Raw genomic sequence first — 25,733 nt, 5'->3', positions numbered from 1 at the left:
GATGTCCAGACGACAAGTTCTTTCACTTGTTCTTCGTCCGGTGGTCGAAAAGCACCATCGAAGGTATTAAGGATGCGGACAACATGTTCGGCGTCGATCCGCGTCTTGCCGCGAACGACACCGCGCTCTTCTGTGAAGCCACCTATTATCAGCAGGAAGTTCACGCAACCATAGCGCTGCCTTCAAAGGCGGTGATCAGTACCAGCCCAGCTGGCGAGAAGATTCCGCTTCCAAGCGACATGTTTAATATTAGCTCTTTCGAGTGGGCAATGGCTTCTGGCATGGAGCAAGTACCCACCCGGGGTGAATATCCAACGAGTAGCTTTCCATCCCAGAAGTCCCGACTCCTCGACATGCCTTTGAACCTGGATTACATCCCAAAGATGGCTCCTTTCGCCATAGCCACTTTACCGAGGCCAGCTGAAGATTATCTCGCGCCCGATGTCCTTCGCCGATCGTACGAATCCGCTTATCGCCTCTTGTTCTCCCGTCAACTTGTTGACATACTTCAGGATCGACATGACCAGGCCACGGCACCTCCAGGGCGTCTAGAATTCATCACTCAAGCAGTCGTTATTATACCTGCGTTTGCATATGCGGCGTTGGTATTACTTGGGCTCATATCCATGACGACATTCGGTGTCCTCTTGGGCATTTCCAGGCGTCCAAATCAGCTTCTGAGCGATCCCGCTACGCTTGGCTCGTTGATGGACTTGGTATCAGCAGATCAAAATACCTCTGACGCATTTGCCACCGTCGACAGCGAGCCATCTGATGGTTTGAGGGACAAGATGAAAGATCAAGAGTTCGCCCTGCTACCTGTCGCTGATGCTGACCATCCGGTGGTCAAGATTCGCCATTGTGCACCTCCAAATCTCTACGCAGACTCTGCTGATACCGCTCAAAGGACAGACAAGGAGCAGTGCAAAGCTGGCATACGGCCTTTGGAGATGAAAGTCATCATTGGCTCAATGTTTCTTTTTGTCCAGCTTTCCGCCGTCGTAACATTCGTGGTCCTGTATATCCTTTCTCATAACAGCTCAGGTAAAGAGTACACTTTGAATCAAGGGAATCATCGCTAACGATGCTCAGGACTGAAGCTGCCGTCGGAGTCAACATTTGTCAGACAGCTGGTGGAGAACTACATTCCGATCGCCCTTGCAACTCTGATTGAACCATTCTGGATAGTATTGAATCGCCTGCTTTCGCTGCTGCAGCCTTTCGAAGAGCTCCGCAAAGCAAATGTCCCAGCTTCCAGGTCCATTGAGGTCGACTACAGCTCCCTTCCGCCCCAGCTTCTCCTCGTGCGTGCCTTTTCGGCTCGTCATTATGTCTTGGGCACTGTATGCATGATGGCTCTGCTCGCAAACGTGCTCGCAGTAGCGCTCAGCGGACTTATGAACGAGCGTACCATGATCGTGGCTTCGGAGAGTCAACTGCAAACATCCTACGATTCAGTCTTGCTCAGCTCTATCAACGGCACTGGTACACCACTGAACGGAGTTCTGGACGATAATTCCGATGGCAGCATGACTGTCGACCCATTCTATCGCAAGATGTCCAACCTTACTGCAGAAACGCCCTTGCCTGCTTGGGCTGACGATGAGCGCGCTTACCTCCCAGCCCGTCTGTCCGCCTTGAATCAGAGTTCAAATTTTCGACTCACGACCCCAGGGTTTGGTGCGCAGCTGAACTGTCAAGTGCTAACCACGGAGGGAGTTCCGAGGTACAATATGAAGTACAGCGATGACGCTTCCGAGCTCGATCTTGAGACCACCCTCGTCAATGATTCCGGTGCAGTCGTCAATTGCAGCAATTATCGGAATTGGGGTCGAGCATTTTCGACATTCAATCTCAACACGCTCAGAGATCCTCAGCCAGGTCACATGGCCCTCGAGCTGAACAGCATGCTGACAAGCCGCAACACCACGACTGAGCATGACCTGTTCTGCCGGCAAAATCTTGTAGCTGGCTGGCTTCGTGCAGATTGGAGACTGAAATCGGGCGAGACAATGCCAGGATCGAGCTTGGCGGCGTGGCCGAAGATGGATTTGCTCTCGCTGAACGCTACAATGCTGCTTTGCAGACCCACCCTGGTCGCCTCAAAAGCCAAGATCAGGGTAGACAGCAGTGGCCGCGTGCTTGAGGCCACTCCCGAGGGCATGACCTCCCCTGGGGACGTGACCGTTCCCTCCGTCCTCGGCCTTCTTGCACAAGCCAATCGCTACCTCATCGATAGCGGCGCTACCTGGCACAACGACTCCTTCCCCTCGGACTACAACAACTATCTGATGGTGAAGCAATTTCCAAATGCCAAAGAAAGTCTGAACGCATCACTGCCAATTCCAACCCCTTCCCAAGTCGTGGGTAACTTTGCAAAAGTATACCAACAGCTCTTCGCCATCTTCATCGCGACGAACTTCCAAAACATCTTCACGCCAAACTCGGGAAAAGTAGCACCGATCTCGACTCAAGTCTTGACTCCTGAGACACGCATCGTATTCTCAACGCCAGCGTTCATAATCGTGCAGACGATCTTGGGTTTATACATGATTACAACGATCTGGTTCTACGCACGACGACCTTGGAGAGTGCTGCCTCGCCTACCGTCGACGATCGCTTCGAATATCGCTTACTTCGCCGCTAGCCGAGCACTCGTGGATTTATCCCGGCGGAACGCAGAGGACGCAAAAGATTTGAGGCAATCTTGGACCTGGAGCTATGGCACATTTTTGGGTGTCGATGGCAAGGCTCACGTCGGCATCGAGCGAGATCCATACGTGCTCGCTCCCGATGAAGATGGACTGTCGTCTTATTCCGAAGAGGGCCTTGGGATTTTTCCACCAGGACGGGACATTGGAGTCAGCTGAGAAACGAGATGTGATGCTGTAAAGACCGAAGTTCGCCGTCTGCTATATGCTACCTACCTACTCCCATGTACGCCAAAGCCTGCCTGGCATGCGTCCTGTCCTCCCCGAAAAATTCACAGATCGTATCTCTCATCCAAATCATCATGTTCGCCATATTTGCACCCGCAAACGTCACTGAACAACCCCCAAGCCCTCGGAGCTCACAAAGAAAACTCTGGAGGAATCTCCGCTAGAGCACACCGGCATGATGACCACCCCTTCTTTTCAAATGCTGAAGATGTCTCATAGAGCCAGACCTCTTCTGGATGCTACCGTTGGAACAGCGGGTGCCTGTCGAACAAGCCTGCTTGCGAGCGAAGCCGTGATCGCAAACTCCGAAAAAGTTTTCTCCCATGCAGATGATTTCGTCTTGAGTTGTGCAGGCAACGGAATCTGCCGATGATCCAGACGTGCCGTTCGAGGAGGAGCCCGAGCCACTGGAGCCACGGTTGGAGCCGCTAGGGGGAGATCCTCCGCTGTAGGCTGAGGGTGCTGGCCCACTGCCGGTAACGGTGGCCATGGTTGTTACAGTGACTATGCCGCCGCTGGATCCATTTCCGGGGCCTGAGTCGGCACCCGGACTGCCGGTAACGGAAGGCGCGGCTGCGGGGCTAGAGTATGATCCTCCTCGACCGGAGCCTGATCCGCTTCCACTGCCATAGCCTCCTGTGGGAGCTGCAGCTGGACTAGATCCAGCGGCCGGGCTCGATGCTGCGCCACCGCCATGGTAGCCAGTGGGCGCGGCAGCAGGAGATGAGGCAGGAGTTGAGCCGGAGCCTGATCCAGAAGCATAGCCCGATGGGGAAGCACCGGAACCTCCTCCGCTGCCAGCTGTCTGACATGTACCACTTAGAGATGTGCCGAGTGCTGAACCTGCTGTCTCGACGTATTTGCCAGGGTCTGGGAAGACGAGATCTTCGCTCTCGACGGTCGTGCAGCCATTGCCAATATTCGCTTCGAACATGTCGGGAAGTGTGTTGAGGACGTCGTCATTGTCCGCGCCGCCAGTTACTGTGATGGGAGCGCAGTTCATGTACATTTCTCGGTTGCCGATCTTATTGAACCAGGTCCAAGCGAGAGTGTATTCACCGTTTGGCATACCTTTTGGCATGGTCCATTCGAATGTGGGGTTCGAGTCGTAAGTAGGAGATCCATTTGCGTTGCCAGAAGCTCCATTCGGACATCCGCCCAAGATCGAGTGGATGACTTTCCACTTGCTGCTTTTTGTGGGCTGTTTGTCCATGGTGACTGAGAGCTGACATGATCCTCCTCCGTGAGTGGCGCCGCCCTGAAACGCAAGCTGTTGTGGGACACCAACAGCAATGTTGTTCATCTTCGTAATGTCGTAGACACCCGAGCGCTGTTTGCAAGGGAAGTCTGATCCGTCAGCATCAAGGGGGCTGTTGTTGAGGCTGTCTGCGCCGTAGGGTACTGGCGATGTGATGACCATGTGTGCGTTGGCAGTCGAGGCGAGCAAGCCACAGGCTGCTGCCGTAAAGACTGCTGTCGTGAACATGGTGGTAAGCTTTCGTAAGGAATGGATGCGAGTCGTGAGCCTCGTTAGAATGCTGGAAGATCTCTAGACCGGCTAGTCGATCTTATGATGATCGAGACTTCTCGGTATACTAAAGGAGCGTCAGTAGTCAGCCAGAGTATTCCGAAGACGTCGAGTTCATTGCAGAAATTCCAGCTTCGATGCTTTTCTCTAGACTGCTCGGGCGGTGATACATGTGGCAGATGGGATGCGAGACTCTGGAGAAGCCGGCGTCGTGCATTCGAGAGACGGTACATGCTCACCTCGATACGCGAAGAGATCCCGCACGTCCGTCAAGGACAAGGTCAGTCAAAGTGTTCAGCGAAGGAGAGTCTGGCTCAGGGGATGTCTCGGTCTCGCAGAGACGTGGAAAAGAATGACGAATGCACGATGCACCTGGCACGGCAGTAGAGAATGGGCAGGTCTGTACAGGCAAGTCGATGGCGTCGTTTGTGAGGAAACGGACAAGGGAAAGAAGAAGTACCACCAAGCGACTTTCTGCTCGCTCTTAAGAATCGCCCTTGGCGAGATCGACATCCCCTACGCAGCATGGGTATGCACGATTGCGCTACGCGCCAGGGCAGATGCAGCGGCTGCATAGCAGAAGCCGCTTCTGGGGGGGACTGCCGGAAATCTCATGCAAAGGAGGCCATGGGCGATGGCGCGCCTGGTTCTTGCTCGGCTGCGACGGGCGGGTGGTTTGAGAGGAGTTTGGAAATGGGCGACGGCGGTCCAGTCGTTGATGGTCGCAACCGACGACGTGAAGTCCGTCCCTCTGGTAGCACACATCGCCGCCAAGGCACGGAGAAGGATGTCCACGGGGCAGCGGGATCCATCGCCGCGCCTTGGTCGGTGCGGCTCCTGTCTCACAGGCGGGCTTCGTTCGGAAGATGTCTTGTTCGGCATCGCAAGGGGCACACGGCTGTTGTGGAAAGCAATTGGTCTTCCGGGCAATTCTGCCACTGCCGCCCTGTGAGAGGTGAAGTTGGTGGAGCCAATCGAACATCAGAACTGCCTTTTCCTCCACGAGCGACATGCTTCGCGCTAGGGCCCACCCGCCCCTGGTGAAACAGGGATAGAGTTCTTGGCGATGACATCTCTCCAGCCTCTCATCCCAAATCAGCAGAGAGCACACGATACAGAGGTATGATGGTGCTTCAGACGTGGAAACATCCTCCCATTGTTCTTCTACCGCTCAAGCATACCTGCATACATATTGTCCTGGCCGTGCCCTATAGGCAAGCGCTTCCTCGCTTCCATCAACAGCTGTGCATGAAGCGCCCGCCAGGAGCTCCGCCCTTTGAAACCGATCCACCCGCGCCCTCCTTCCCGCCTCTTCGCAAGTGACCAGTGGGTATTGGCCGATGGGCTTCGTTTCGTGATAGACTTGCAACTTCACCTCTGGCCTTCCGACGCGAGCAGAACGCGACATGGTCTGCCATCGTCTTGATCATTGACACCGGAGCCAGTGTTGACATGCTTCGGGTTTGAAAGGATACTCCTAGAAGGATAGGGTGCCGGTGAATGTCCTTCGACCTGCTATGCTCACTCTGCGGCCAGTTGGCATTTGCTTGCGTCATATACGGCTTACGTTGACTGACCAAGATCAAGATAGGCGTAGCGACTGCCGAAGACTGGAACACGGTCTGCTCAGCACCGATGAGGAGCCAAGCTGGTGATGACTCCTCCTCAAGCGTTGGAAGACTGATTTCCATCTTCGATCCCGATTGCTCTCGAATTGTTGCCACCTGCGCGGATTGCTACGTAGTCTGAAGCCCATGCAGCTGTCGTCTGACCGCTCGATCTCGGTCTCCGGTATGAGCAAGATGTATTGCTCCTCCAGGAAGCATTGATGTTCATCCAAGGAGCTAAGCATGCCTGCACGCGAGTGATGATTTCGGGACGATGTTCGAGAAATGGTGATGGTGACGAGATCGAAACAGGTGAGTGAAAAATGGGCCGGCGAAGATGCCAGACAGGAGCACGACTTGCGTCTGTGATATGTGTTCTTTGAGCTATGTTTAATCTTACGTTGCGTGGCACAGTACGAACGCCTGTATACATTCCGTGCTGCTACATGTTGCAAAGCCCGCCTCAGGCTTGGGCGAGGCGCCCGAGGTGTGATACCCAGGGTCTCCAAAACGCTCTCCACTAGAAGTTCAGAATGTTACACCGATCAGCTGATGAGTGCAGGCATTCTGCAAGGGCAGCCGAACGAGGTTCGCTGAAATCGACAAAGCAATGGATACAAGCATGTTTCAGATGGGCGAAACGCGCGGTTCGGCGCTTAGCTCACGTGCTCCGCCCCAAGAACCGCTTTAGACATGGAAATATTTCCAGTCGCGAATTCGATCTCAGTTCGAATAATGTCGGAGAAGGTCTGCGACCACACAGAGTAGTAGTGATATACCTGCCTTACACATGCTCCGCAATCCGCGACTTTTCCCGCGTGAGTCCTGGCAGAGTGGTCCGGGGGGCGTCTTAAGCATTAGCCCATGTATCACTGTGAGTCCATACGGGTACATGTATGCTGTCGTTTCTGTGCCGAAGGTGACATTGGCCTTTACTCTTTCCTTGACCCGGCATCCCGGAGCTGGTGATAGGAAGTGGCCACACGAGCTTCCTCAACGGTAGCTTGGGAGTCGCTCATTCCGATCTCCTCTTGCTGATATGGCCGAGACGGGGCTCGTGAGCACCTGGTCTACCGTTGAAAAGGTCGAAAATTTGCATAGCAGGTGAAAACGGCAGTCTTCTGAGACTCCTCGATGCCATCGAAGCCGTGCTTGCTCCAAGACCTGAACATTCTGTACATCATTGTAAGTTGGTGCATCGACCCCGCGATGGTTCTGTGGACAGCGCACGTGCCCAAGATTTATTCTGGTCTGGCTGGCGGTGCTGTGCTGCCTGCCCTGTGGCGCTGCGCTGTTCCCTCATCGCCCTCCGCACTTCTCTTGGAATTCCCATTCGGGTCAGCAAGGCCGACTTCTCTCCTGCACATCTTCGTGTCCAACTTTGACTGGCCTGAGAAATCTTTCTGCCTCTGACAACACACGCACAAGGTCGATCCCCTCCACGCCGCCGCTCACCGGTCCAAGCCCCGCCGCCACAACCAAGACAAGACACTCGAGCCACTCCACTCTGCGACCTAAGGTAGAGTTCCGCTCGCGAATCGACTTAGTAATAGCGACGCGCCCATTATACAATTCGCCGACTCCTGAGCTGCGACGAACGGAAAGACACCCCTTCGAGAAACACAGTCTGCAGAGAGCGCCGGATTCGCCCAGCATGGACGGCCAGACCGCCCAAGATCAGTACATTGACAATGCGCTGCGCGCAGTCCAAAACAAGAAGCAGGTGCCAGAGATCGACTTCACCCTGCACACTATGGAAGACGGCAGTCAAGTGAGCACGCAGGAGCGGGTTTGCAAAGGTACGCCGAGGATAGAAACATAATCGCAAGGCGCTATGTGTACAGGCCGTGTCGAGGCTGGTCCTTGGGAAACTGCTACTCGAGCTGAGAGCTGACTATATTCTCCACAGATGTACAAGCGCCAGCCTTCGCAGTGCCGACTGAAGATCAGATCCTCTCCCCGAATGACCGCTCAAAGCCGAATCTACAGTTTCTCAAGCAGCACCTCTACCGAGAAGGTCGTCTCACAGAAGAGCAGGCGCTATGGATCATCAACTCAGGCACACAGCTACTGCGCGCAGAACCCAATCTTTTAGAAATGGACGCGCCCATCACAGTGTGTGGAGACATCCACGGACAGTACTTTGACCTGATGAAGCTATTCGAGGTCGGTGGCGACCCATCAGAGACGAGATATTTGTTTCTTGGCGACTACGTGGATCGTGGTTACTTTTCCATTGAGTGCGTGCTCTATCTCTGGGCCCTGAAGATGTGGTACCCCAACACCCTCTGGCTTCTTCGCGGCAACCACGAATGCAGGCATTTGACCGATTACTTCACCTTCAAGCTGGAGTGCAAGCATAAGTACAGCGAGAAGGTATACGAGGCGTGCATGGAATCATTCTGCTCGCTACCACTGGCCGCAGTCATGAACAAGCAATTCTTGTGCATTCATGGTGGTCTCAGTCCGGAACTGCACACACTCGAGGACATCAAGGCACTTGATCGATTCCGCGAACCTCCCACTCACGGCTTGATGTGCGATATCCTCTGGGCAGATCCACTTGAGGAGTTCGGACAAGAGAAGACACAGGAGTACTTCATCCACAACCACGTGCGAGGCTGCTCTTACTTCTTCAGCTACCCAGCAGCGTGTGCCTTCCTGGAAAAGAACAACCTCCTCAGCATAATCCGTGCACATGAAGCACAAGATGCTGGTTACCGAATGTACCGAAAGACCCGCACGACTGGCTTCCCTTCGGTCATGACGATATTTTCTGCGCCAAACTATCTCGACGTGTATAACAACAAAGCGGCGGTGCTGAAGTACGAGAATAACGTTATGAACATCAGACAGTTCAACTGCACACCTCACCCATACTGGCTGCCAAACTTTATGGACGTCTTCACATGGTCACTGCCATTCGTGGGCGAGAAGATTACCGATATGCTGATCGCCATCCTCAACACATGTAGCAAGGAAGAATTGGAAGAGGACACTCCACTATCGTCTGGACCATCATCACCGCCACTGACAGGACCTCATGCGATGGACCCCGATAGCACGGAGTACAAGCGACGAGCCATCAAGAACAAGATTCTCGCCATCGGCAGACTGTCCCGTGTCTTCCAGGTGCTGCGTGAGGAGTCTGAGCGTGTGACCGAGCTGAAGACGGCCTCTGGCGGCAGGCTTCCAGCTGGAACGTTGATGCTTGGCGCCGAGGGCATCAAGCAGGCCATCACGTCCTTCGAGGATGCGCGCAAGGTTGACTTGCAGAATGAGCGACTGCCTCCGAGCCACGAGGAAGTGCGAAGGAGTACCGAAAATGCGCGTGACGAGGCGCTTAAGCGGGCCTCGCGAGAAGCTGAAAACGACCAGCAACTGGCAGGTGTTGCTCGCCGGATATCTATGTCAGTCGACGACATTTCATACCACCCCTCTTCCCGCAAGCAAAATCTACCCAGTCGTCCGCGTGCAAAGACTACCGGCGTGTCATAGCCAAGCTCCTAATCACTCTCATGCTGACCTTCAACAGGTCCTCTGGGTCAAGGAACTCCCGCAGGAGCTAGAGGCCGTCGACTCCACCAAAGACAAAGCCAGACGCACTGCCGCTATGTCAGTGGCAATCCACACAGATTATGACGACAGCCGAATTGGATCCTGCAGAAGCGGACGCAGACGCGGGAATCAACGAGACAGCTGCGCGCCGCGACATTAGCACCACCACAGTCACCTCGCTTGAGGCGCAAGCAATCGAGCATGTAGTTGATGCGTACCAGAGGAACTCGTGTACATGGGCGAGAGCAGAGTAATTAATGGTAATGCCGGAGCGAGGGAGAAAGAGAGCATGATAGGAAGGTATCTCTTCATTGGAATACTGCATGGAACAGCTGATGTTATGATGATCACCTAGCACTCTCGACAGTCAAAACCAGCCAATCCAAACCGCATCCGTCGCCATTGCCCGCATTCCCATCTTCCATCGTCCCATATTGTCACACATATCCCGTCGTATATCCCGTTCGACGCTAGCACAAACAAATCGGCTCCAAATGCGAACGCCCCCATGCTCATACCAACAGTGCTTATCATCTACCCTCCTCCTTCCCTCCCACCTTCCCTTCCCCTTCCGTATTTCCCCACGACCTCCACCGATCTATCTCCCTCGCAGGTTCTCCCTTCTCAACACTAGGTGTAAGTTGATAAATCGAACTCGGCAGGACATCGTAGTTCTTCCTCTGCAAAGGACTGTCGGCGCGGTACTCGTCTTCGAACTTTTCATTCAACGAGGGTAATGATCTCATTTTTTTCCCCTTTTTCGTCTGGTTTTCGTTCCATTCGCGGATTAATTTTAGATAGGGGAATAGGGCTGTGGAAGAAGAAGAAGATGATGAGGGGTTTTTTTTCGGCGGCTTCTTGCGGGAGGAGAGGGGTTTTTTGATTTTTGGAGTCGTGGTGGTGGTGGTGGTGGGTTGGGGTTTTTTGGAGGTTTTGCTGCGAGGAGGAGAGGGGGATTTGAGTGGATTTGTCGTTGTGGGTTGGGTTTTGGAGGAAGGTAGGGAGGAGGAGGAGGGGTTTTCGTGAGGGGGGTTGTTGATGGTGGTGGTGGACATTTTTCTTTTTTTGGTGATGTATGGTTGGATTGGAAGGAGATTTTCTGCTTGGGTTGGTTGTTTGATTGATGGGGTTTTGTGTGTGGGTAGGTGTAGGTAGACAGAATCTTTTGACTGATTTATAGAATCGCACGCAGCAGCTCGAGTCCTCAGCCTGATTGTAATTTGCCAAGACTCGTGCCTAAGCTTTGACAAGCTCCGGTTTGGCTCTACCTACTCACAACTCATGAACAGTGCATCGGACGGAGAATGCATTCTACAACAGCCCATTTTATACCAAGAATATAGACGGATTTTGGTCGGTCTTTGAAGACAAGTTGAGTACATCAGTCGCTCTGCATTTACTGACATAGAGCATTCCGAAGGAGACGATTTTGCTGGTAAGTATAGGAGTGTACTCACACCAACGCCTCTGAAATAATTGATAAGATACCAAGAACTTGAACAGCGAAGTCATGCATACATTGGCCGATTACCAAGAGAGCTTCGTCCAACGAGGTGCAGGCGACGGTAGTTTACTAGCTGTCTCCATTGGAAAACTCTCGCGGAAGGCAGGGGGGAGCGAGCTGCGCCTCTCTAGCTGCAGCCTCGCTTGTATCTACGGTGAGGAAGGCGTCTACGCAGGGCATGGCAAGAGACAGCTCCCTATGCGGCCTGCTCCTCTCAGTCCAATACACTGAATGAGGAGTAAGAAAAGCCTCCTAACTTATGCGGGTGTGCATACATACGTTTGAGTCTACGACAACTCACCGCTTTCGGAACTCAATACCTCTGAGAGCCCGTTCGCGAAAAGATGAGGAAGTCGGTGGGAAACCTTCGAAATGACATTACATCTTTCTGAGGGAGAGGTCTTCTCTCCTGCATGCACATGAGGAGAGCTTCGTCCGATGACGCTGAAGGTCACACATGGGCTTTCGGTGCTCACGATCAGAGCGACAACGATGGAATTCTGAGTGAGAAGTCTAACCGATGAGTTACGATAGGAGCTTGGTCCGGTGATGCTGAAGTTCACTAGTGGGCCTTCTCTTCGCCATTCGATGCACCGAATGACGAGTAAATCGAATTCATACGACGCTGGAAAGGAGACGCTTCGAATAGCACGCTTGACACGTACCTTGTCAAACGCCTCGAAAAAGTTTTGAAAAGACAGAGTATGGATTGGATAACAGAGGAGTGACGAGGACGTAAAAGGCAAAGGCAAAGGCATTCCAAAATTACCGCGCTGCTCTGTTCTGTATACATGTTTGGCAGATCAGAGGCACAGCGGAGGCAGACTTCTCGAGAACAGGCTGCGGCAAGATCGCGAGAATTCATTCCGATCACAACGATGAATCGTAGCACCGCTCTCGATCCTGCGACAGGCCAGGAGTATCTGCTTGGATAATGGAAGGCACAGCGGAGATCAATGCTCGGAAGCAGGCTATCCTGACGGATAAGAACAACTGCAAACCACACGGATTCCGCTCCCGATTTGACGATGCGCTGAGAATACGTGGTTGGAAGGTGAGAAGCATAGCGGAGGTACAGTAATCGACGCTTGGAAAGAGAGCTGCTCTGCCACAAGGAGAACCAAATGCAACGCCGCTCTCAATTTTGAGATAGCTTGGGAATACGTAGTTGGTTTATAGGAGGCATAGAAGAGGCTCACGCTCGAGAATACTGCGAAGTTCATAAGGACTCATCTACTATACTAGCAAATGCAGTGCCGCTCTAATATTCTTAATATAGTAGGAGTAGTATATGCTTGGATAATAGAAGGCATAGCGGTACGAGGTATAACGGAAGCGCCTCTACTGAAACGATTGAAAGATTGTAAAGATCGATCCAACTCACACCGATGCGCTCTCGATTTCGCGATAGAATGAGAATACGCGCTTGGAAATTGGAAGGCACAATAACAAGACGTGTAGCGGAAACGTCTACGCTGATCTGTCTGAAATTAGTAAGTATTTCCAACTCACACCGATAAATAACAACCTCGCTCTCGATTTCGCAATAGAACGAGAACATACGGTTGGAAATTGGAGAACATAGCGGTAAGAGGCATAGCAGAAGCGAACTCAACATTGACTCCATCTAAAGACATTAAGAACAAACAGCACAGCGCCCGAACCCCTCTTTTTATGTACCCATCTCTCGCATCCAACCCTCCATCACGCAACCCAATCTCCTGTAGTATCCAAATTCTCGACTCCATCACGCCACCAAATCACCCAATCCCCTGTAGGATCCAAACCGTCTACTCTCCACGATTCCCCATCGACTCCTTCGCAAGCGTAACACCCCCCTTCCCACCCTCCTTCAAAGCCCTCTTCAAAACCTCCTTCCTCGCCTTCCTCGCCTTCTCCTTCGCCTCCATCCTCTTAAAAGCCACCTCCCTCGTCTCCGCCCGCATCGGAAAATACTGATCCATCTTCAAAATCTCCGCTTCAACTTCCAGGAATTTGGGAAGTTTTTCTGTCTTCCAAGCGTGGGTGGTGGCTGGGTGGAGGTAGACGTTTGTGGCGTCGCGGAAGTCTTCTTGTTGAAGGATTCGGTTGGACACGAGGTCGATTTCCATGTCGGAGGTGCAGAGACTTCGGGCTTTTTGTTCGTCGCTCCAGAAATCGGTGAGGGGGAGGGGAGGGGCTTCGGAAGGGTGGTCGGAGTAGATTCTTTGGATGCAGTTTTCGAGGTGGGAGATTCTTGCGGCGAGTTGGGCTGGGTGGGTGGAACTGCCTAGGTTGATGCCGCAGGCTGGGCAGGTGCCATCTAGCGGCAATAGCTCCTGGATATTTTGCGTGAGAGGCGCGTCTCGAATGACCGCTGGTGTCCTTCCTTCTGCGCGAGCGTTCTCCTGTCGCCTCCGCAAGAAATCTTGCAAGCTTGGTGGCTGCGGTGGAGGGCTTTGAGGAACAGCAGCTCCGTCGCTGGTGGTCTCATCGGCACACCCAGCTGGCAAGTCGCTGCCGCTGCTTGGCTCTGCTGCGCTGAGAGCGCCGTCTACTCGTGGTCGCTGCGGTGGAAGGCCTTGAGGAGCAGCAGCTCCGGCGCCGCTGGTCTCATCGGCACACCTAGCTGGCAAGTCGCTGCCGCTGCTTGGCTCTGCTGCGCTGAGAGCGCCGTCTACTCGTGGTTGCTGCGGTGGATTACCTTGAGAAACAACAGCTCCGTCGCCGCTGACCTCACCGGCAGACCCAGCTGGCAAGTCGCTGCCGCTGCTTGGCTCTGCTGCGCTGAGAGCGCCGTCTACTCGTGGTCGCTGCGGTGGAAGGCCTTGAGGAGCAGCAGCTCCGGCGCCGCTGGTCTCATCGGCACACCTAGCTGGCAAGTCGCTGCCGCTGCTTGGCTCTGCTGGGCTGAAGGCGCCGTCCAGTCTTGGTCGCTTGCGTGCCGGCTCCGATGCAGGAATGATATTGTCTGCTCTTCGTTGCAGACTTGACGACGCGAATGGTTCGCCTTGGGGATTCTGCCCATCTGACTGTGACGAGGAGTTGATCATGGCAAGGAATTTTGCATGATCATTTGGCGATGCATGCTGGGTATCGGTAGGAGGTCCGCGACTCTCTGGCGGCAACATGCTGTTCTGTGGATCTGAATTGTTCATCGCGGTGACTGGGTGTTGAAACTGCTGCGGCAAAGGATTCTGACGAGCTTGGGGAGATGATTGATCCGACGGCGGTGCACTCTGGGTAGTTGTGGGCAATATTTGATTCTCTTGGAACGAGATGCCGTTCTGTGGATGCGGACTGTTAATAGCGGCCGCTGGTGGTCGAAATTGATGCTGCAAATAATTCTGAGGACGCTGTGGAGACGCATTGTGGAGAGTGCTGGGAATTCTTCGATCCTCTTGCGACGAGCTGCCGCTCGGCGGATCTGGACCAGTAACGACTGTAGGAAATGGTCGTGGGTTCCGCTGGCGATTGTTCGCGTTGGAAGGCGAGGCGCGGCCACTACGCGCTGCAGCAACACGCCGAGCAGTTGCGACGTGCGTCGGAATTGCTGCAGGTATTCTTATGCCACCGAAGCCTCGACCAGAACCCATCCAGCTGCTCGTATTACCTGGATGTTCCTGCGCTGGCGACACCGAGCGCGCACCATATGGTTGCCCGCCAGCTGGCTGTCTGCGAAGCGGCGTTCCTGGTGGAGTCATGCCCAGAGAAGGCCAAATGTCGGGAGACGCCAAAATGTCGTTCGGTGCACCCACCATCATGCCGTGGGGAACGATGAATGGCGCTGGTCCTCTTGACATTGGATGGTCCAGAAAAGAATATGGCATGGGCCCATTTGCCGGCATAGCACCAGCTGAGTGGAGGAGAGGCGGCGGTCCTGGGTGATGTTAGTTCAGTTCAACCTGGCCCAGAAGAGGAGACGATGAGTACTTACCCATCATACTTGGGGTCGGAGGTACAGGTTGAATGTGTTGACCACTTGAGGAGCCTGGGCTGTATGGGTTGGTGCCACTCGCCTGGACACTGCGCGTTGGTTGCTGCAGAGGCGGCGGTCCTGGATGATGTTAGCTCAGCATAACGAAGCCTTGAGTATATCATGAGTACTGACCCATCATGTTCGCAGCAGCAGGAACCTGCTGAGCCTGCTGACCAGTCGAGGGATTCAAGCCGTAAGGCATGACTGGTACGGCCATCGGCGGCGCTTGTATACCACTCGAGGCGCGCGACGAAGGGCGAGTTTGCAACGGCGGCGGTGCTTGATCCGGATGAATAGAGGAGGAGGAGGAGGAACGTGGTGGCGACATATTGTGGTCCACACGACCACGCGGTGGTTGTTCCGCCATGTTGAAGTCGCAGTGATGACTTGACTTGACAAAAGTGGCGAGTCTGAAAAGCCCCGCTACCGAGAAGCGCGCGAGGCTGTGCCAAGAAACAACGGGACAAGCTGGGGAAGACTCGGGAGCTTGCAAGGCTGCCTTTTGAATCCGCGCGGGACGTGAACAAAAATGGCGCTCCATTCACCAGTACTCTCTCCCCAAGTGTGAACAGTCGATGCTGAGGAGCTGGAAGCATACCATTGAACAGTTTTTACAGCTTCAAGCCTTTTCTCGTTGCTGAAAAAAGCAAGCAAGCAAGCTATATCCTTGCCAACATCTTTCGCGTGATTGCAGGCGTGAGACTTGCAACCATGTTCGTGGTGATCGTCGTAATACCACGCTCGAGTCGGAGATGCGTACACTGCGCCGACCGCCGGGCGATGCGTCAAGCAGTATCATTGCTTGGCGGACTTGTCACAGGAAGCTTTACACATCGTACGCACTCATCCATTCCATTATTTCATTATGCTAAAGCTTCGATCTCGTTTCCAGGTGTCTGACTTTCAAGCGTCTCTTTGAAGATCTTGCCTCTCTGCTCTCTTCTCCAGGCGCCCTTGACGTAAGCCAGTAATGTCAGAGCACCATTAGGCGTTACGCCTTCCACGCGACGTGCTTGGCCAACACTTTCAGGTTTGACGTCTTCAAGGATTTTCTTTTCCTCAAAGCTCAAGCCATGAATGGCCTGATAGTCGAGATCTGCCGGAAGCAGTAGGCTCTCATCGCGAGCAAAAGCAGCAGCTTGTTGTTCTTGCTGCAAAATGTATGGAGCATAGACGCCTTCGATTTTAATTCTGTTACGGATACGAGGCGAGTATCTTGAAATGTCTGGGACAAGGTCGATGAGAGAGTCGACTGTAATATTCGGGTGCCGCAAGAGATCGAAAGCGCTCCTTTTGGTGCTGTCGGTCCGTACAGGAAATCCGTTCTCAACCCATGCCTGGCTGCTCAGTTTTTTCGCATCAAGAAGAACTCGGAGCCAATCCATTTGTGCCTTCTCATCAGCGAATGCTGACCATCGCCGGTCGCCTACTACCCCAGCTTCGTGGCCTTTGGCAGTGAGACGCAGGTCTGCGTTGTCAGCTCGTGCTGACATACGATATTCGCTTCTGCTCGTGAACATGCGATACGGCTCGCTGACGCCTTTTGTCACGAGGTCGTCAATCATAACGCCGATGTAGCCATCCGCTCGACTCATGGTGAATGCAGGACGGCCGACAGCTGCATTTCCGGCGTTGATGCCGGCCAGAATGCCTTGCGCGGCCGCTTCTTCGTATCCAGTAGTACCGTTGATCTGACCTGCTAGGAACAAACCTCCTATAGCCTTGGTCTCTAACGTAGAACGAAGACTCCGCGGATCGACGTAGTCATATTCGACTCCGTAGCCAGGCTGTAGCATTGTGACGTTCTCAAGACCAACGACTTGCTTTAGCATGGCCTCCTGGGCTTCCGCAGGGACAGTCATTGAGACACCGTTGGGATAAATCACGTCGTTGTCGAAGCCTTCAGGTTCCAGCCAGATGAGATGTTGCTGCTTTGAAGTGAAGCGCAGGATTTTGCTTTCGAGTGACGGACAGTATCGGGGACCTTTGACTGACTCGCGAATGTGGATGCTCTTGTCCAGGTTGGCTCTGATGATCTCGTGTGCGGCAGGATTGGTATGCGTGCTCCAGCAGTTCAGCTGCTCTTCCACTGCAACTCGCTCATTGAGGTATGAGAAGGGCGTGGGTGGTTCGTCGCCTGTTTGTACCTCAAGTTTCGCGAAATCGATTGTCTTCTTATCCAGTCTCGGCGGCGTGCCTGTCTTGAGTCTGCCTAGCTTGAAGCCTGCGTCTCGAAGAGACTTTGACAGGCCCAAGGTCGCAGCCTCGCCCATGCGGCCGGAAGGAAAGACGTCCAAGCCAATATGTATCTCTCCGCCCAAGAAGGTTCCAGTTGTAATGACCACGTTTGGGGTGTGAATAACCTCTCCCGACTCTAATCGCACGCCAGTTATCTTGCCGTGCCTTCCTTCTGCTGCAGCTTCCGGAGATCTGTCGACAATGATGTCTGCGACCTTGCCCTCTTTCACGGATAGACCTGGATAGCTCAGCATTTCCTCCCGCATGTGCTTCTTGTATAAGGCTCGATCAATCTGTGCTCTTGGACCCCATACTGCAGGGCCTTTCTTCCTATTCAATACCCTGAATTGTACTCCAGCTTGGTCCGTGATTCGGCCAACGACTCCATCCAGCGCATCGATCTCCCGCATCATCGTTCCTTTGCCAATGCCACCAAAGGATGGGTTGCAGCTGCAGACTCCCAGGTTTTCGTATGACGGCGTTACTAGGGTCGTTCGTGCACCAGTCCGCGCCGCTGCTGCAGATGCCTCACATCCTGCATGGCCACCTCCGATGACTACAACGTCTACTGGAGGACTAAAGTGGTCAGACAAAGAATGGCTGCACGGGATTCTGCAAACATACTGTGAAGGCAGGTCGGCGACCGAGGCAAAAGTACGCCTCAGCATGTCCGCTGACCGCACGCGAGGGCTATGGCCCCAGACTCTAGCAGAGAACATGATATTATTCGTGTGGTGAAGAGATGGGTGATGCAGAGAACAACTCCTCCCAGGGTGTTTCAGCCTTGTCTCGCGGGCTGACTAAGACTAGATCGGCGTTTGCAAGTGCCGACCTTGAATAACCTCGAGGTCGAGGAGGTCGTGAAAGAAGACTCCAGCTGTCAACAGCACCGCAAGAACAGCTCTGTCGCGTGAGCACTCCTGCTGCGCGGCGCCGTCATCACGCCCACGCCCTCTCTCTCCTGCTCGCACATCTCCCGTGGGCTACATGGAGACCACCGCGCAGACCATGCGCCAACAACATGTATAATGTGCTGCGCATCACCTTCATTTTCCTCGCGCTCCTCCGCGGCGCGATCGGCAGCGAGCCAGCACCCGACAATGGAGACCCGGGCTCGGCATCTCGCCCTACGCCTGCACCTGTCAGCAGCACATCTGCGAACACGTACATCAGCGTCGTGCGAACCACCGACATTTCAGGCACATGTCCGAGCCGAACGGTGAACTACATTACCCACACGCTGGCGCAGCAATGCCTCAGGACAGACCGAGTGCCACATGTTGCCAGCCACAGCCTGGATGCGAATGCCACGCCTTCCATGACCAGAGATGCTACGCCTGCCGCGCCACAAGCAAGCCAAGCGGGAACGCAATCAGCTACCGCGCAGCCAAGTCTTTCAACTCCTCTCACCGCCATAGCCAATGCCACGGAAAATGCTCCTCCCAGCACTGACGCCGTTCCTGCGCCATCTTCGCACCACCGTAGTATCGAGGCTACCCCCATCCCCCTGTCTGATGAGGACAACGACTCCCCACTCGACAACGCCAATTTCCTCTCTTTCGACGAGTGGAAGCGGCAAAATCTGGCAAAGGTTGGCCAAGTACCAGAGGACGTCGGGAGAGCGCAGCAAGCCGAGCCACACCGACCAAGGCCCATCAACAATGCTTTGGAGAGCATGGGAGAGGAACATGAGATCGATCTGGATTTCTCGGGCTTCGGTGGACCTCAACCTGCGCCAGAGCAGCCCAGTGCTAAAGCAGATCATGAGCTCGCACAGTCCGTCGGTCTGCCACCGCTGAGATCAAAGGATGCAGGCAAGACTTGCAAAGAGAGAACGAACTATGCATCTTTTGATTGCGCGGCCACCGTTCTCAAAACGAACAAGGAGTGCACTCACTCGTCCTCCATTCTGATCGAGCACAAGGATAGCTATATGCTCAACATCTGCTCGGTCAAGAACAAGTTCTTTATTGTGGAGCTTTGTAACGACATTCAGATCGACACTATTGTCTTGGCTAATTATGAGTTCTTCAGCTCAAACTTTCGACACTTCAAAGCCTCCGTCTCTGATCGCTATCCTGTCAAGGAGGAGAAATGGAGGGTGCTGGGTACGTTTGAGGCTCGAAACACTCGAGAATTGCAGGCTTTCCTGGTCGAAAATCCTCTGATATGGGCAAAGTATCTGCGTATTGAGCTGCTTACTCATTATGGCACCGAATACTACTGCCCAGTGTCTTTACTTCGAGTACATGGTACCACGATGATGGAAGACTACAGACACCAGGAAGAACTCGCACGAGGGGAGGTCGAAGAAACAGAGATTGAGGCTCTGGAAACAGAAGTCCCGGCGACACTTCCTATCGCGCAAGAGCCTATCGAATCGACCGATGAGGCCTCGAAGGCTACTGTGCAAGCCATTCCGCCTATTGACGGAGAACAGCCACCCCCCAAAGATTCGCCACCCCCGTCGCAGGAGCAGGGGACGATGCCCTCAGAACAGGCAAACATAGGCGACAGTGCAGCATCCCCAACTCCGACCATCTCCGTTTATCGCAATGGCAGTATGTCAATGCAAGTCAGAGTATATGAGCCCACGAACCAGCAGATGACCTGTGACACGCCGACTACATCAGAGGATGGGACTTCTACCCCTGCGGCGGCATCTCACACCGATGAGCAAGCCGCAATGAACTCAGCCGATCGCCCAGCTAGCTCGGTAAACTCGGATCACAGCAAAGGCGCAACCTCTACGAACGTTGCTGGCTCGAACAATGCCACGCTCATTGGCAGTCCGTTTTCACGGACCCTGACCAATCACACAACGAAACCAACCTCTATAGGCTCCCAAAATGTCACAGAAGCGTCAGCCTCATCGACCAATTCTACCAACCAAACAGTAGCCGCGACTGATTCAACCCGAGTCGCTTCGACTGCAGCCTCGCCGCCTCCACCACAGCCTTCGACACAAGAATCGTTCTTCAAATCGGTCACAAAGCGCTTGCTACAACTTGAGAACAACAGCACTCTATCACTGCAATATATCGAGGAACAATCACGCATCCTTCGAGACGCTTTCAGCAAAGTTGAGAAACGCCAAGTCGGTAAGACTGCCAAATTTCTGGCTACGCTCAACGAAACAGTAATGGTTGAGCTCCACGGCTTCAGGCAAGCGTACGACCAGCTTTGGCAGAGTACAGTGATCGAGCTTGAGAATCAGCGTGAGGTATACCAACGAGAAATGCTCGCCATGAGCACTCGACTAACCATGGTCGCGGACGAACTAGTCTGGCAGAAACGCATGGGCATTGTCCAAAGTACTCTACTCCTACTCTGCCTCGCGCTAGTCCTCTTCGGCCGACAAGGAAACGGAGTACTCGACGTCCCAATCATGCAACACATGATGAACAGATCCCGAGACGCCCTACGCGGCGGCTGGGAAAGTCAAAGTCCTCCCAACTCCCCTACAAGTCCCGACAGCAGAAGTCCCGTTTCTCTCTTCAGACGCAAAATCTGGAAATCCACCACTACTACGCCTGAACACCAACGTGAGAAATTCCTCAGCGATTCCGATCTCAGTCGACAGCAGACTAGAGAAAGAGAAGATGGAGGAATTCTCACTCCTAGCTCATCTCAGGAACGAGCACATGTACAGGCACCGGAAGTCAATGTTCAGCCTCCTAGTCCTCCTCAGCCTGGTACGGATGATTGGGAAGATTTCTCGGATCGAGGTGGTAGTGCTTCGCCTGAATGTGAACGTAAAGGTGGACCGAGTAGTCCTGGGAGGAAACGTAAGAAAGCTAGACATAAAGCTTCTACTAGTGGTGGGTTTGGGACGTTTAGGCCGAAGAGTAGTCCTTTGGGATTGAATTTTATGTCTTGATGATGATGATGATAATAATGAATAGAGAAGAGAGGTTGTTGAATTGACTTGAGTGTAGGAGTAGTGTAAAGGAAGGTTTTAAATTCTTAATGTATATTTTGACAATCCTGTACCTTTGCGGATCGAGGATTGCTTGAATACTTCGAATGTGATACACGGCGCCAAGTATGAGGTTGAGATAAAGCTTCGCTACCTGTATGCACTATATAGTAGAACTACGGAGAGGAGAGGAGAATTTGACTTTTCGCGATTAACGCACGGCGCTTAATTTGAAGTTCCACATTGTACGCCCCTCTTTGATCTGCTCAAGGGAGAGAATGAATGGGGCGCGCCATTCTGCATGATCGCTCTTCATCCCGGTTTTTTTTTCGGTGAGTGGACCGGGCGGGTTTTCTTCGCTGAAAATCTGAGATGAAGCACCACGGGACTTGTACTTGTTACTTGCTTGCTTCCACCCAAACGCCAGGCCTTTCGTACTTCAATGGTTGTTCTTGAACAGTGTTGATCGATCAATCACTGCTCGCACAACCCCGACACCCACAGCCCACGCACTGAATCTCTTGATCCTCTTTCAACTGTTCGCGAGGTACGCGACAGATACATGTGCTGTTGAAATTCGTTTCTTTGGTTTGGATGCAGCGGAGACAGCAGAGCTAGAGAAAAAAAAATCATTTCGTCAGCACGCGTCCTCCTGCAGTCAGAGGTTTTGAATATTTTTTTTTTTGCTTACCTTTTCATACCCTTGCTTCTTCCACTTCGCGATGAGGTTCGCATCGGCGTAGTTGTTTTTCAAAAGCCATTCGTAGAGTTTCTTGCTGATGGCTTCTTTTTCGTAGTAGAGGTCGTAGATGTATCTGGAGCCTGTTGAGAAGGTAAAACAAAAAAAATAGAAATTAGTGTGTGATCTGGCAAAGCCCGCTGCACCGCTCGAGTGAGGTCAAATTTGGGACGATAGCCTCACCTTAACGGCCCGGAACGAAAACGAAACGGGCATTTTTGTGTAAGTAGTTATGTTTTGAAGTGAGGATGAAACTGTCCATGGTGATCCCTTGTGTGAAGGTGTTTATACGTACGTTGATGCGTGATCTGGAAAATTGGCCACTGCATTTCGTGCTTCTTCTTGCCTTCGTGGGAGGCGTTTTCGGCGTCCTTCATCTTGTTTTGGAACTCGAGGAGGGTGTCTTCGATGTCTTCGAAGCCATCTGGAAGGCGGTCAGCAGTTGGACGGCTAAGGCCATGGACGTGGTGATCTGATACCTGGAGGCGGCTTCCTGTTCTTGGCGGTTCTGATGGCGGGCATGTTGAGGTCTCGTCGCTTTTGATTGAGACCGAGAAAGCGGCAGATGTCTGAGTGTCCGATGGACTTATTCTTGTAGCAAATATTTGCGATCCTATGTGTCGTTGCGAGTGCAGAAGCGCAGCAAAGTCATAACTTTCATGTGTCGCCAACCATCACGGAGCGGCCCGTTCCAGCGGCTGCGGTAATGCGCGACGCGAGCTTCTGCGCTGAAGCAAGCTCTCAACGTGAATGTCTAGAACAAACTCCATCACAGCAGAGGCCATTCATCCATTGCGCTTCACATACAATTGATATGGCAGACGTGGACAATCGGCGTGACTATCGCGGCCCCGGCGGCGGCGGCGGACATGGCGGAGGGCGAGGCTTCAACAAACGCAAGCGATTTCGAGGTGAGACAAAACTCCTGAAGCACCAGCTATTGATCCTAACGCGCATTGTCAGAGGACGACGACTATGACCAAGGGGGACGTAATCAGCGATATCAACGTGAAGCTCCGCCAGGCACGCGCATCCGAAAAGGACTGCTCGAGATCGCCGAAGACCATGGCCGACTGGCGCACGAAGTCGCAGCGAACCTCGCCAAGCTTACTGCCGAAAACTACGACGACGAGTATGTGCAGGAGCTGTTTTCGACTGTCACGCTGAAAATGGTGCTCGAGCAGCCATTCAAGATTCCGTTCGTGGCGGCAGTGGTTCTCTATGCAAACACAGAGAAATCAGCCATCGCGCAGGACGTTCTTCTAAAGATTGGGAATCAGTTGCAATCAGCACTCGAGGCAGGACAGCTGCGAGACGTGAAATTGCTGCTCAGATTTCTGTCTTGCCTGGGTCCTCTCTTCGAGGAAGATGGAGTGATGCCGATCCTGGATACGCTCTTCGAACGCGCAGCTGATCTGCAGACTGCATCGCAGGACGATGCTTTAGGCATTGAGCTCGTCAAGATCATTCTACTCACCATACCGTACTTGATGGTCGCATCCTCCGATGCATCCCTGCCGCAAAAGGTTGCGCAGCTGCTCGAAAGTACTGGCATCATAGCCACGCAGTCGCACACTCTGGAGGCGCTTGTCGATCCATATCCAGCGCCGGAAGGCGAGGAGAAGGCAATGCAGTGTCCAAGTGTCGTCTCTCTGCTGCAAAATCAGCTGATCGAAGAGGCCAACAACGGCTGGACGCTTGCCTGCATCCCACGAGTTTTCGACCCAAATCACAAGCCAACAGCGGTCAAGACAGAGAACGGTGAAACGAACGGCGACGCGAATGGTGACGTAGAAACCGAAGAGCCGACAAAGCACTCTTTTCCACCGCTCACCGTACCTTCCACCATCAATGCAGGAAGCAAACCTCTGCTTCCAGAGGTGTACTTCTCGCTTTTCGCTGACCAGGAAATTGAATCTGTCCCATCGACAAACAACGTAGCATCCTCGCTCTTACGCGACGCCGTCACTGACACAATCAACATCCTCGACTTCAATCGCAATGTTGTGGCCAAGTATCTCAACGAGATCGACTGCTTCTGGGCACCAGACACTTTCGTTAAGCGCTCAACAACTTTCGATAAATTGCGCGACCTTCCTGAGGGTAAACCTAAATGGAAGCCCGAAGATGTCGCAATCGATGCGATCTTCTCCCAGATCTTCCAGCTACCTACCTCGGAGCACCGCGTGGTCTACTACCACTCTTTAATCACCGAATCCTGCAAAATTTCGCCTGGAGCTATAGCACCCACACTGGGACGCGCCATCCGTTTCCTGTTTCGCAACCTTGAGCATATGGACATGGAGCTGTCATACCGATTCATGGACTGGTTTGCACATCATCTGAGCAATTTTGAATTTCGGTGGAAGTGGTCAGAGTGGTAAGTCGTGCAGATGTGGAGGTCATGGCTGTTTCGAAAGCCGATGCGATTGTATGAAGCCAAGCTAACCTTAATCGCAACAAACAGGATACCGGAAGTAGATCTCTCAGATCTTCACCCAAAGAAGGCATTCATTAAAGGTGTGCTGGACAAGGAGATACGCCTGTCGTTCGCAAAGCGTATTCGCGCTACACTGCCCGAGCCCTACCACAAGTTGATCCCAGCCAGCAAAGAGAAGGACATCCCCGACTTCAAGTTCGCTAACGACCAGACTCCATACGCGAAGGAAGGCCGCGAAGTCCTTACTCTTCTCAAGAAAAAGGCTCCCGAGGATGAGATTCAGAAAGTCCTTGATTCCGTCCACGAACAAGCCACGGCTCTCGGACATGCCGACCCACTGGCACCGTCCACGGACATCTACATGACATCAATCCTCAGTATTGGATCCAAGAGCTTATCCCATGTCCTCAGTACTATCGACCGCTGCAAGGATCGTCTTCTCAGCGTCGGCCAGCGCTCCGAGCTCGCCAGACGGCAGATCATTGAATCAGTCGTCCAGTTCTGGTCGGACCATCCAGGCACCGCGATCAATATCGTCGATAAGCTTCTCAACTACACCATCGTGACTCCCATGTCCGTCATTCAATGGGCGCTGCAAGACCGCATGGATAGTGGCCGAGCGCTCGCCAGCAGCCAAGTCTACGAGATGGTATCCATTACCATGTTCAAGGTCACGAATCGTGTTCGCCAGGTCTTACGGGAACGGAATAACTTGTCCTTGCCGTATGAGAGCCGCCAGCAGATTGATGAGGCTCTCCCCAACGAGCGACAAGCTATGCGCGACCTCTTTGCCGCTATCGAAGATGCTGTCGCCGCCGTTGCGAATGGTTCCCAGGACGGGATGATCGAGAGATTCAACGGGGCCATTGCCGAACGCGATCTTATCGTGCTTTGGGGTAAGCGCTGGGAGAGAGTGTGGCAGAGAAAGGCAGCGGTCGAAGAGGCAGTCGTCGGCGAGGCAGTTGTGGGTCCATTAGAGGAGCCACCTGCGCCTGAAGTGCAGATGCAGCAGGATGTTGTAGATGATTTCGATCAGATCGAGTAAGTCAATCAGACTTGCCTGGCCAAGCTTGAAGTCGCATTGGTCGTGCTGTATCTATGTTGAGATGGAGATACAAAAACCAAAGTGCCGTCTCTCCCGTCCTCGTCCTCCTGCTTTCGACAGCAGTGCCTTCGTGCGTGATAGTTTCTTTCGTTGGAACCTACCTACGACTTTCTATCGACTTAATATCACAGGTGCGATGTGGGCGTGTTTTGGTCGACATGCGAGAGAACACGTCAGTTAGGTTCTCGGATCTCGTAT

At 53.2% G+C, this 25,733-nt stretch overlaps 8 protein-coding genes across 8 annotated transcripts; 4 read left to right on the top strand and 4 right to left on the bottom strand.

Moving 5' to 3' along the window:
• Positions 1 to 83: 83 nt before the first annotated feature.
• On the top strand, positions 84 to 2,870 carry MYCFIDRAFT_40224 (uncharacterized protein; the record flags this gene model as incomplete). The annotated part of the gene is made up of 2 exons (XM_007928792.1): positions 84 to 1,044; positions 1,093 to 2,870. The coding sequence occupies 2 exons, from the start codon at positions 84 to 86 to the stop codon at positions 2,868 to 2,870; spliced, it is 2,739 nt and encodes a 912-aa protein (XP_007926983.1).
• A 12-nt stretch (positions 2,871 to 2,882) lies between these two features.
• Positions 2,883 to 4,886, bottom strand: MYCFIDRAFT_59548 (uncharacterized protein). The gene is made up of 2 exons (XM_007928898.1): positions 4,707 to 4,886; positions 2,883 to 4,534 (listed from the first exon to the last, which is right to left on the bottom strand). Exon 2 carries the CDS (start codon positions 4,423 to 4,425, stop codon positions 3,100 to 3,102), a length of 1,326 nt encoding a protein of 441 aa, XP_007927089.1. The 5' UTR covers positions 4,426 to 4,534; positions 4,707 to 4,886; the 3' UTR covers positions 2,883 to 3,099.
• Positions 4,887 to 7,728: 2,842 nt separating this feature from the next.
• On the top strand, positions 7,729 to 9,955 carry MYCFIDRAFT_204014 (calcineurin A; the record flags this gene model as incomplete). The annotated part of the gene is made up of 3 exons (XM_007929609.1): positions 7,729 to 7,873; positions 7,984 to 9,484; positions 9,610 to 9,955. 3 exons carry the CDS (start codon positions 7,729 to 7,731, stop codon positions 9,641 to 9,643), a joined length of 1,680 nt encoding a protein of 559 aa, XP_007927800.1. The 3' UTR covers positions 9,644 to 9,955.
• A 2,971-nt stretch (positions 9,956 to 12,926) lies between these two features.
• On the bottom strand, positions 12,927 to 15,461 carry MYCFIDRAFT_82347 (uncharacterized protein; the record flags this gene model as incomplete). Its single annotated transcript, XM_007929545.1, has 3 exons — positions 12,927 to 14,995; positions 15,053 to 15,172; positions 15,227 to 15,461. The coding sequence occupies 3 exons, from the start codon at positions 15,459 to 15,461 to the stop codon at positions 12,927 to 12,929; spliced, it is 2,424 nt and encodes an 807-aa protein (XP_007927736.1).
• A 496-nt stretch (positions 15,462 to 15,957) lies between these two features.
• MYCFIDRAFT_215682 (uncharacterized protein) lies at positions 15,958 to 18,063 on the bottom strand (the record flags this gene model as incomplete). The annotated part of the gene is made up of 2 exons (XM_007929608.1): positions 17,957 to 18,063; positions 15,958 to 17,908 (listed from the first exon to the last, which is right to left on the bottom strand). Exons 1-2 carry the CDS (start codon positions 18,049 to 18,051, stop codon positions 15,958 to 15,960), a joined length of 2,046 nt encoding a protein of 681 aa, XP_007927799.1. The 5' UTR covers positions 18,052 to 18,063.
• A 290-nt stretch (positions 18,064 to 18,353) lies between these two features.
• Positions 18,354 to 21,323, top strand: MYCFIDRAFT_215681 (uncharacterized protein; the record flags this gene model as incomplete). Its single annotated transcript, XM_007929607.1, has 1 exon — positions 18,354 to 21,323. The coding sequence occupies one exon, from the start codon at positions 18,354 to 18,356 to the stop codon at positions 21,210 to 21,212; it is 2,859 nt and encodes a 952-aa protein (XP_007927798.1). The 3' UTR covers positions 21,213 to 21,323.
• Positions 21,324 to 21,721: 398 nt separating this feature from the next.
• Positions 21,722 to 22,512, bottom strand: MYCFIDRAFT_82344 (uncharacterized protein; the record flags this gene model as incomplete). The annotated part of the gene is made up of 4 exons (XM_007929543.1): positions 21,722 to 21,865; positions 21,943 to 22,073; positions 22,286 to 22,414; positions 22,470 to 22,512. The coding sequence occupies 4 exons, from the start codon at positions 22,510 to 22,512 to the stop codon at positions 21,722 to 21,724; spliced, it is 447 nt and encodes a 148-aa protein (XP_007927734.1).
• A 292-nt stretch (positions 22,513 to 22,804) lies between these two features.
• MYCFIDRAFT_189080 (uncharacterized protein) lies at positions 22,805 to 25,475 on the top strand (the record flags this gene model as incomplete). Its single annotated transcript, XM_007929606.1, has 3 exons — positions 22,805 to 22,901; positions 22,954 to 24,370; positions 24,458 to 25,475. The coding sequence occupies 3 exons, from the start codon at positions 22,805 to 22,807 to the stop codon at positions 25,473 to 25,475; spliced, it is 2,532 nt and encodes an 843-aa protein (XP_007927797.1).
• Between the last annotated feature and the right edge of the window lie 258 nt (positions 25,476 to 25,733).

Source organism: Pseudocercospora fijiensis, assembly GCF_000340215.1.
Source record: "Pseudocercospora fijiensis CIRAD86 unplaced genomic scaffold MYCFIscaffold_5, whole genome shotgun sequence".
In the NCBI taxonomy this organism is placed as follows: domain Eukaryota; kingdom Fungi; phylum Ascomycota; class Dothideomycetes; order Mycosphaerellales; family Mycosphaerellaceae; genus Pseudocercospora; species Pseudocercospora fijiensis.
Note: the sequence above shows the minus strand (reverse complement) of the source record. Positions and strands in the feature narration are given on the sequence as shown.

Bases quoted from the DNA above. Each gene is read 5' to 3' on its own strand.
- MYCFIDRAFT_59548 (XM_007928898.1), bottom strand. From the start codon at position 4,425: ATGTTCACGACAGCAGTCTTTACGGCAGCAGCCTGTGGCTTGCTCGCC.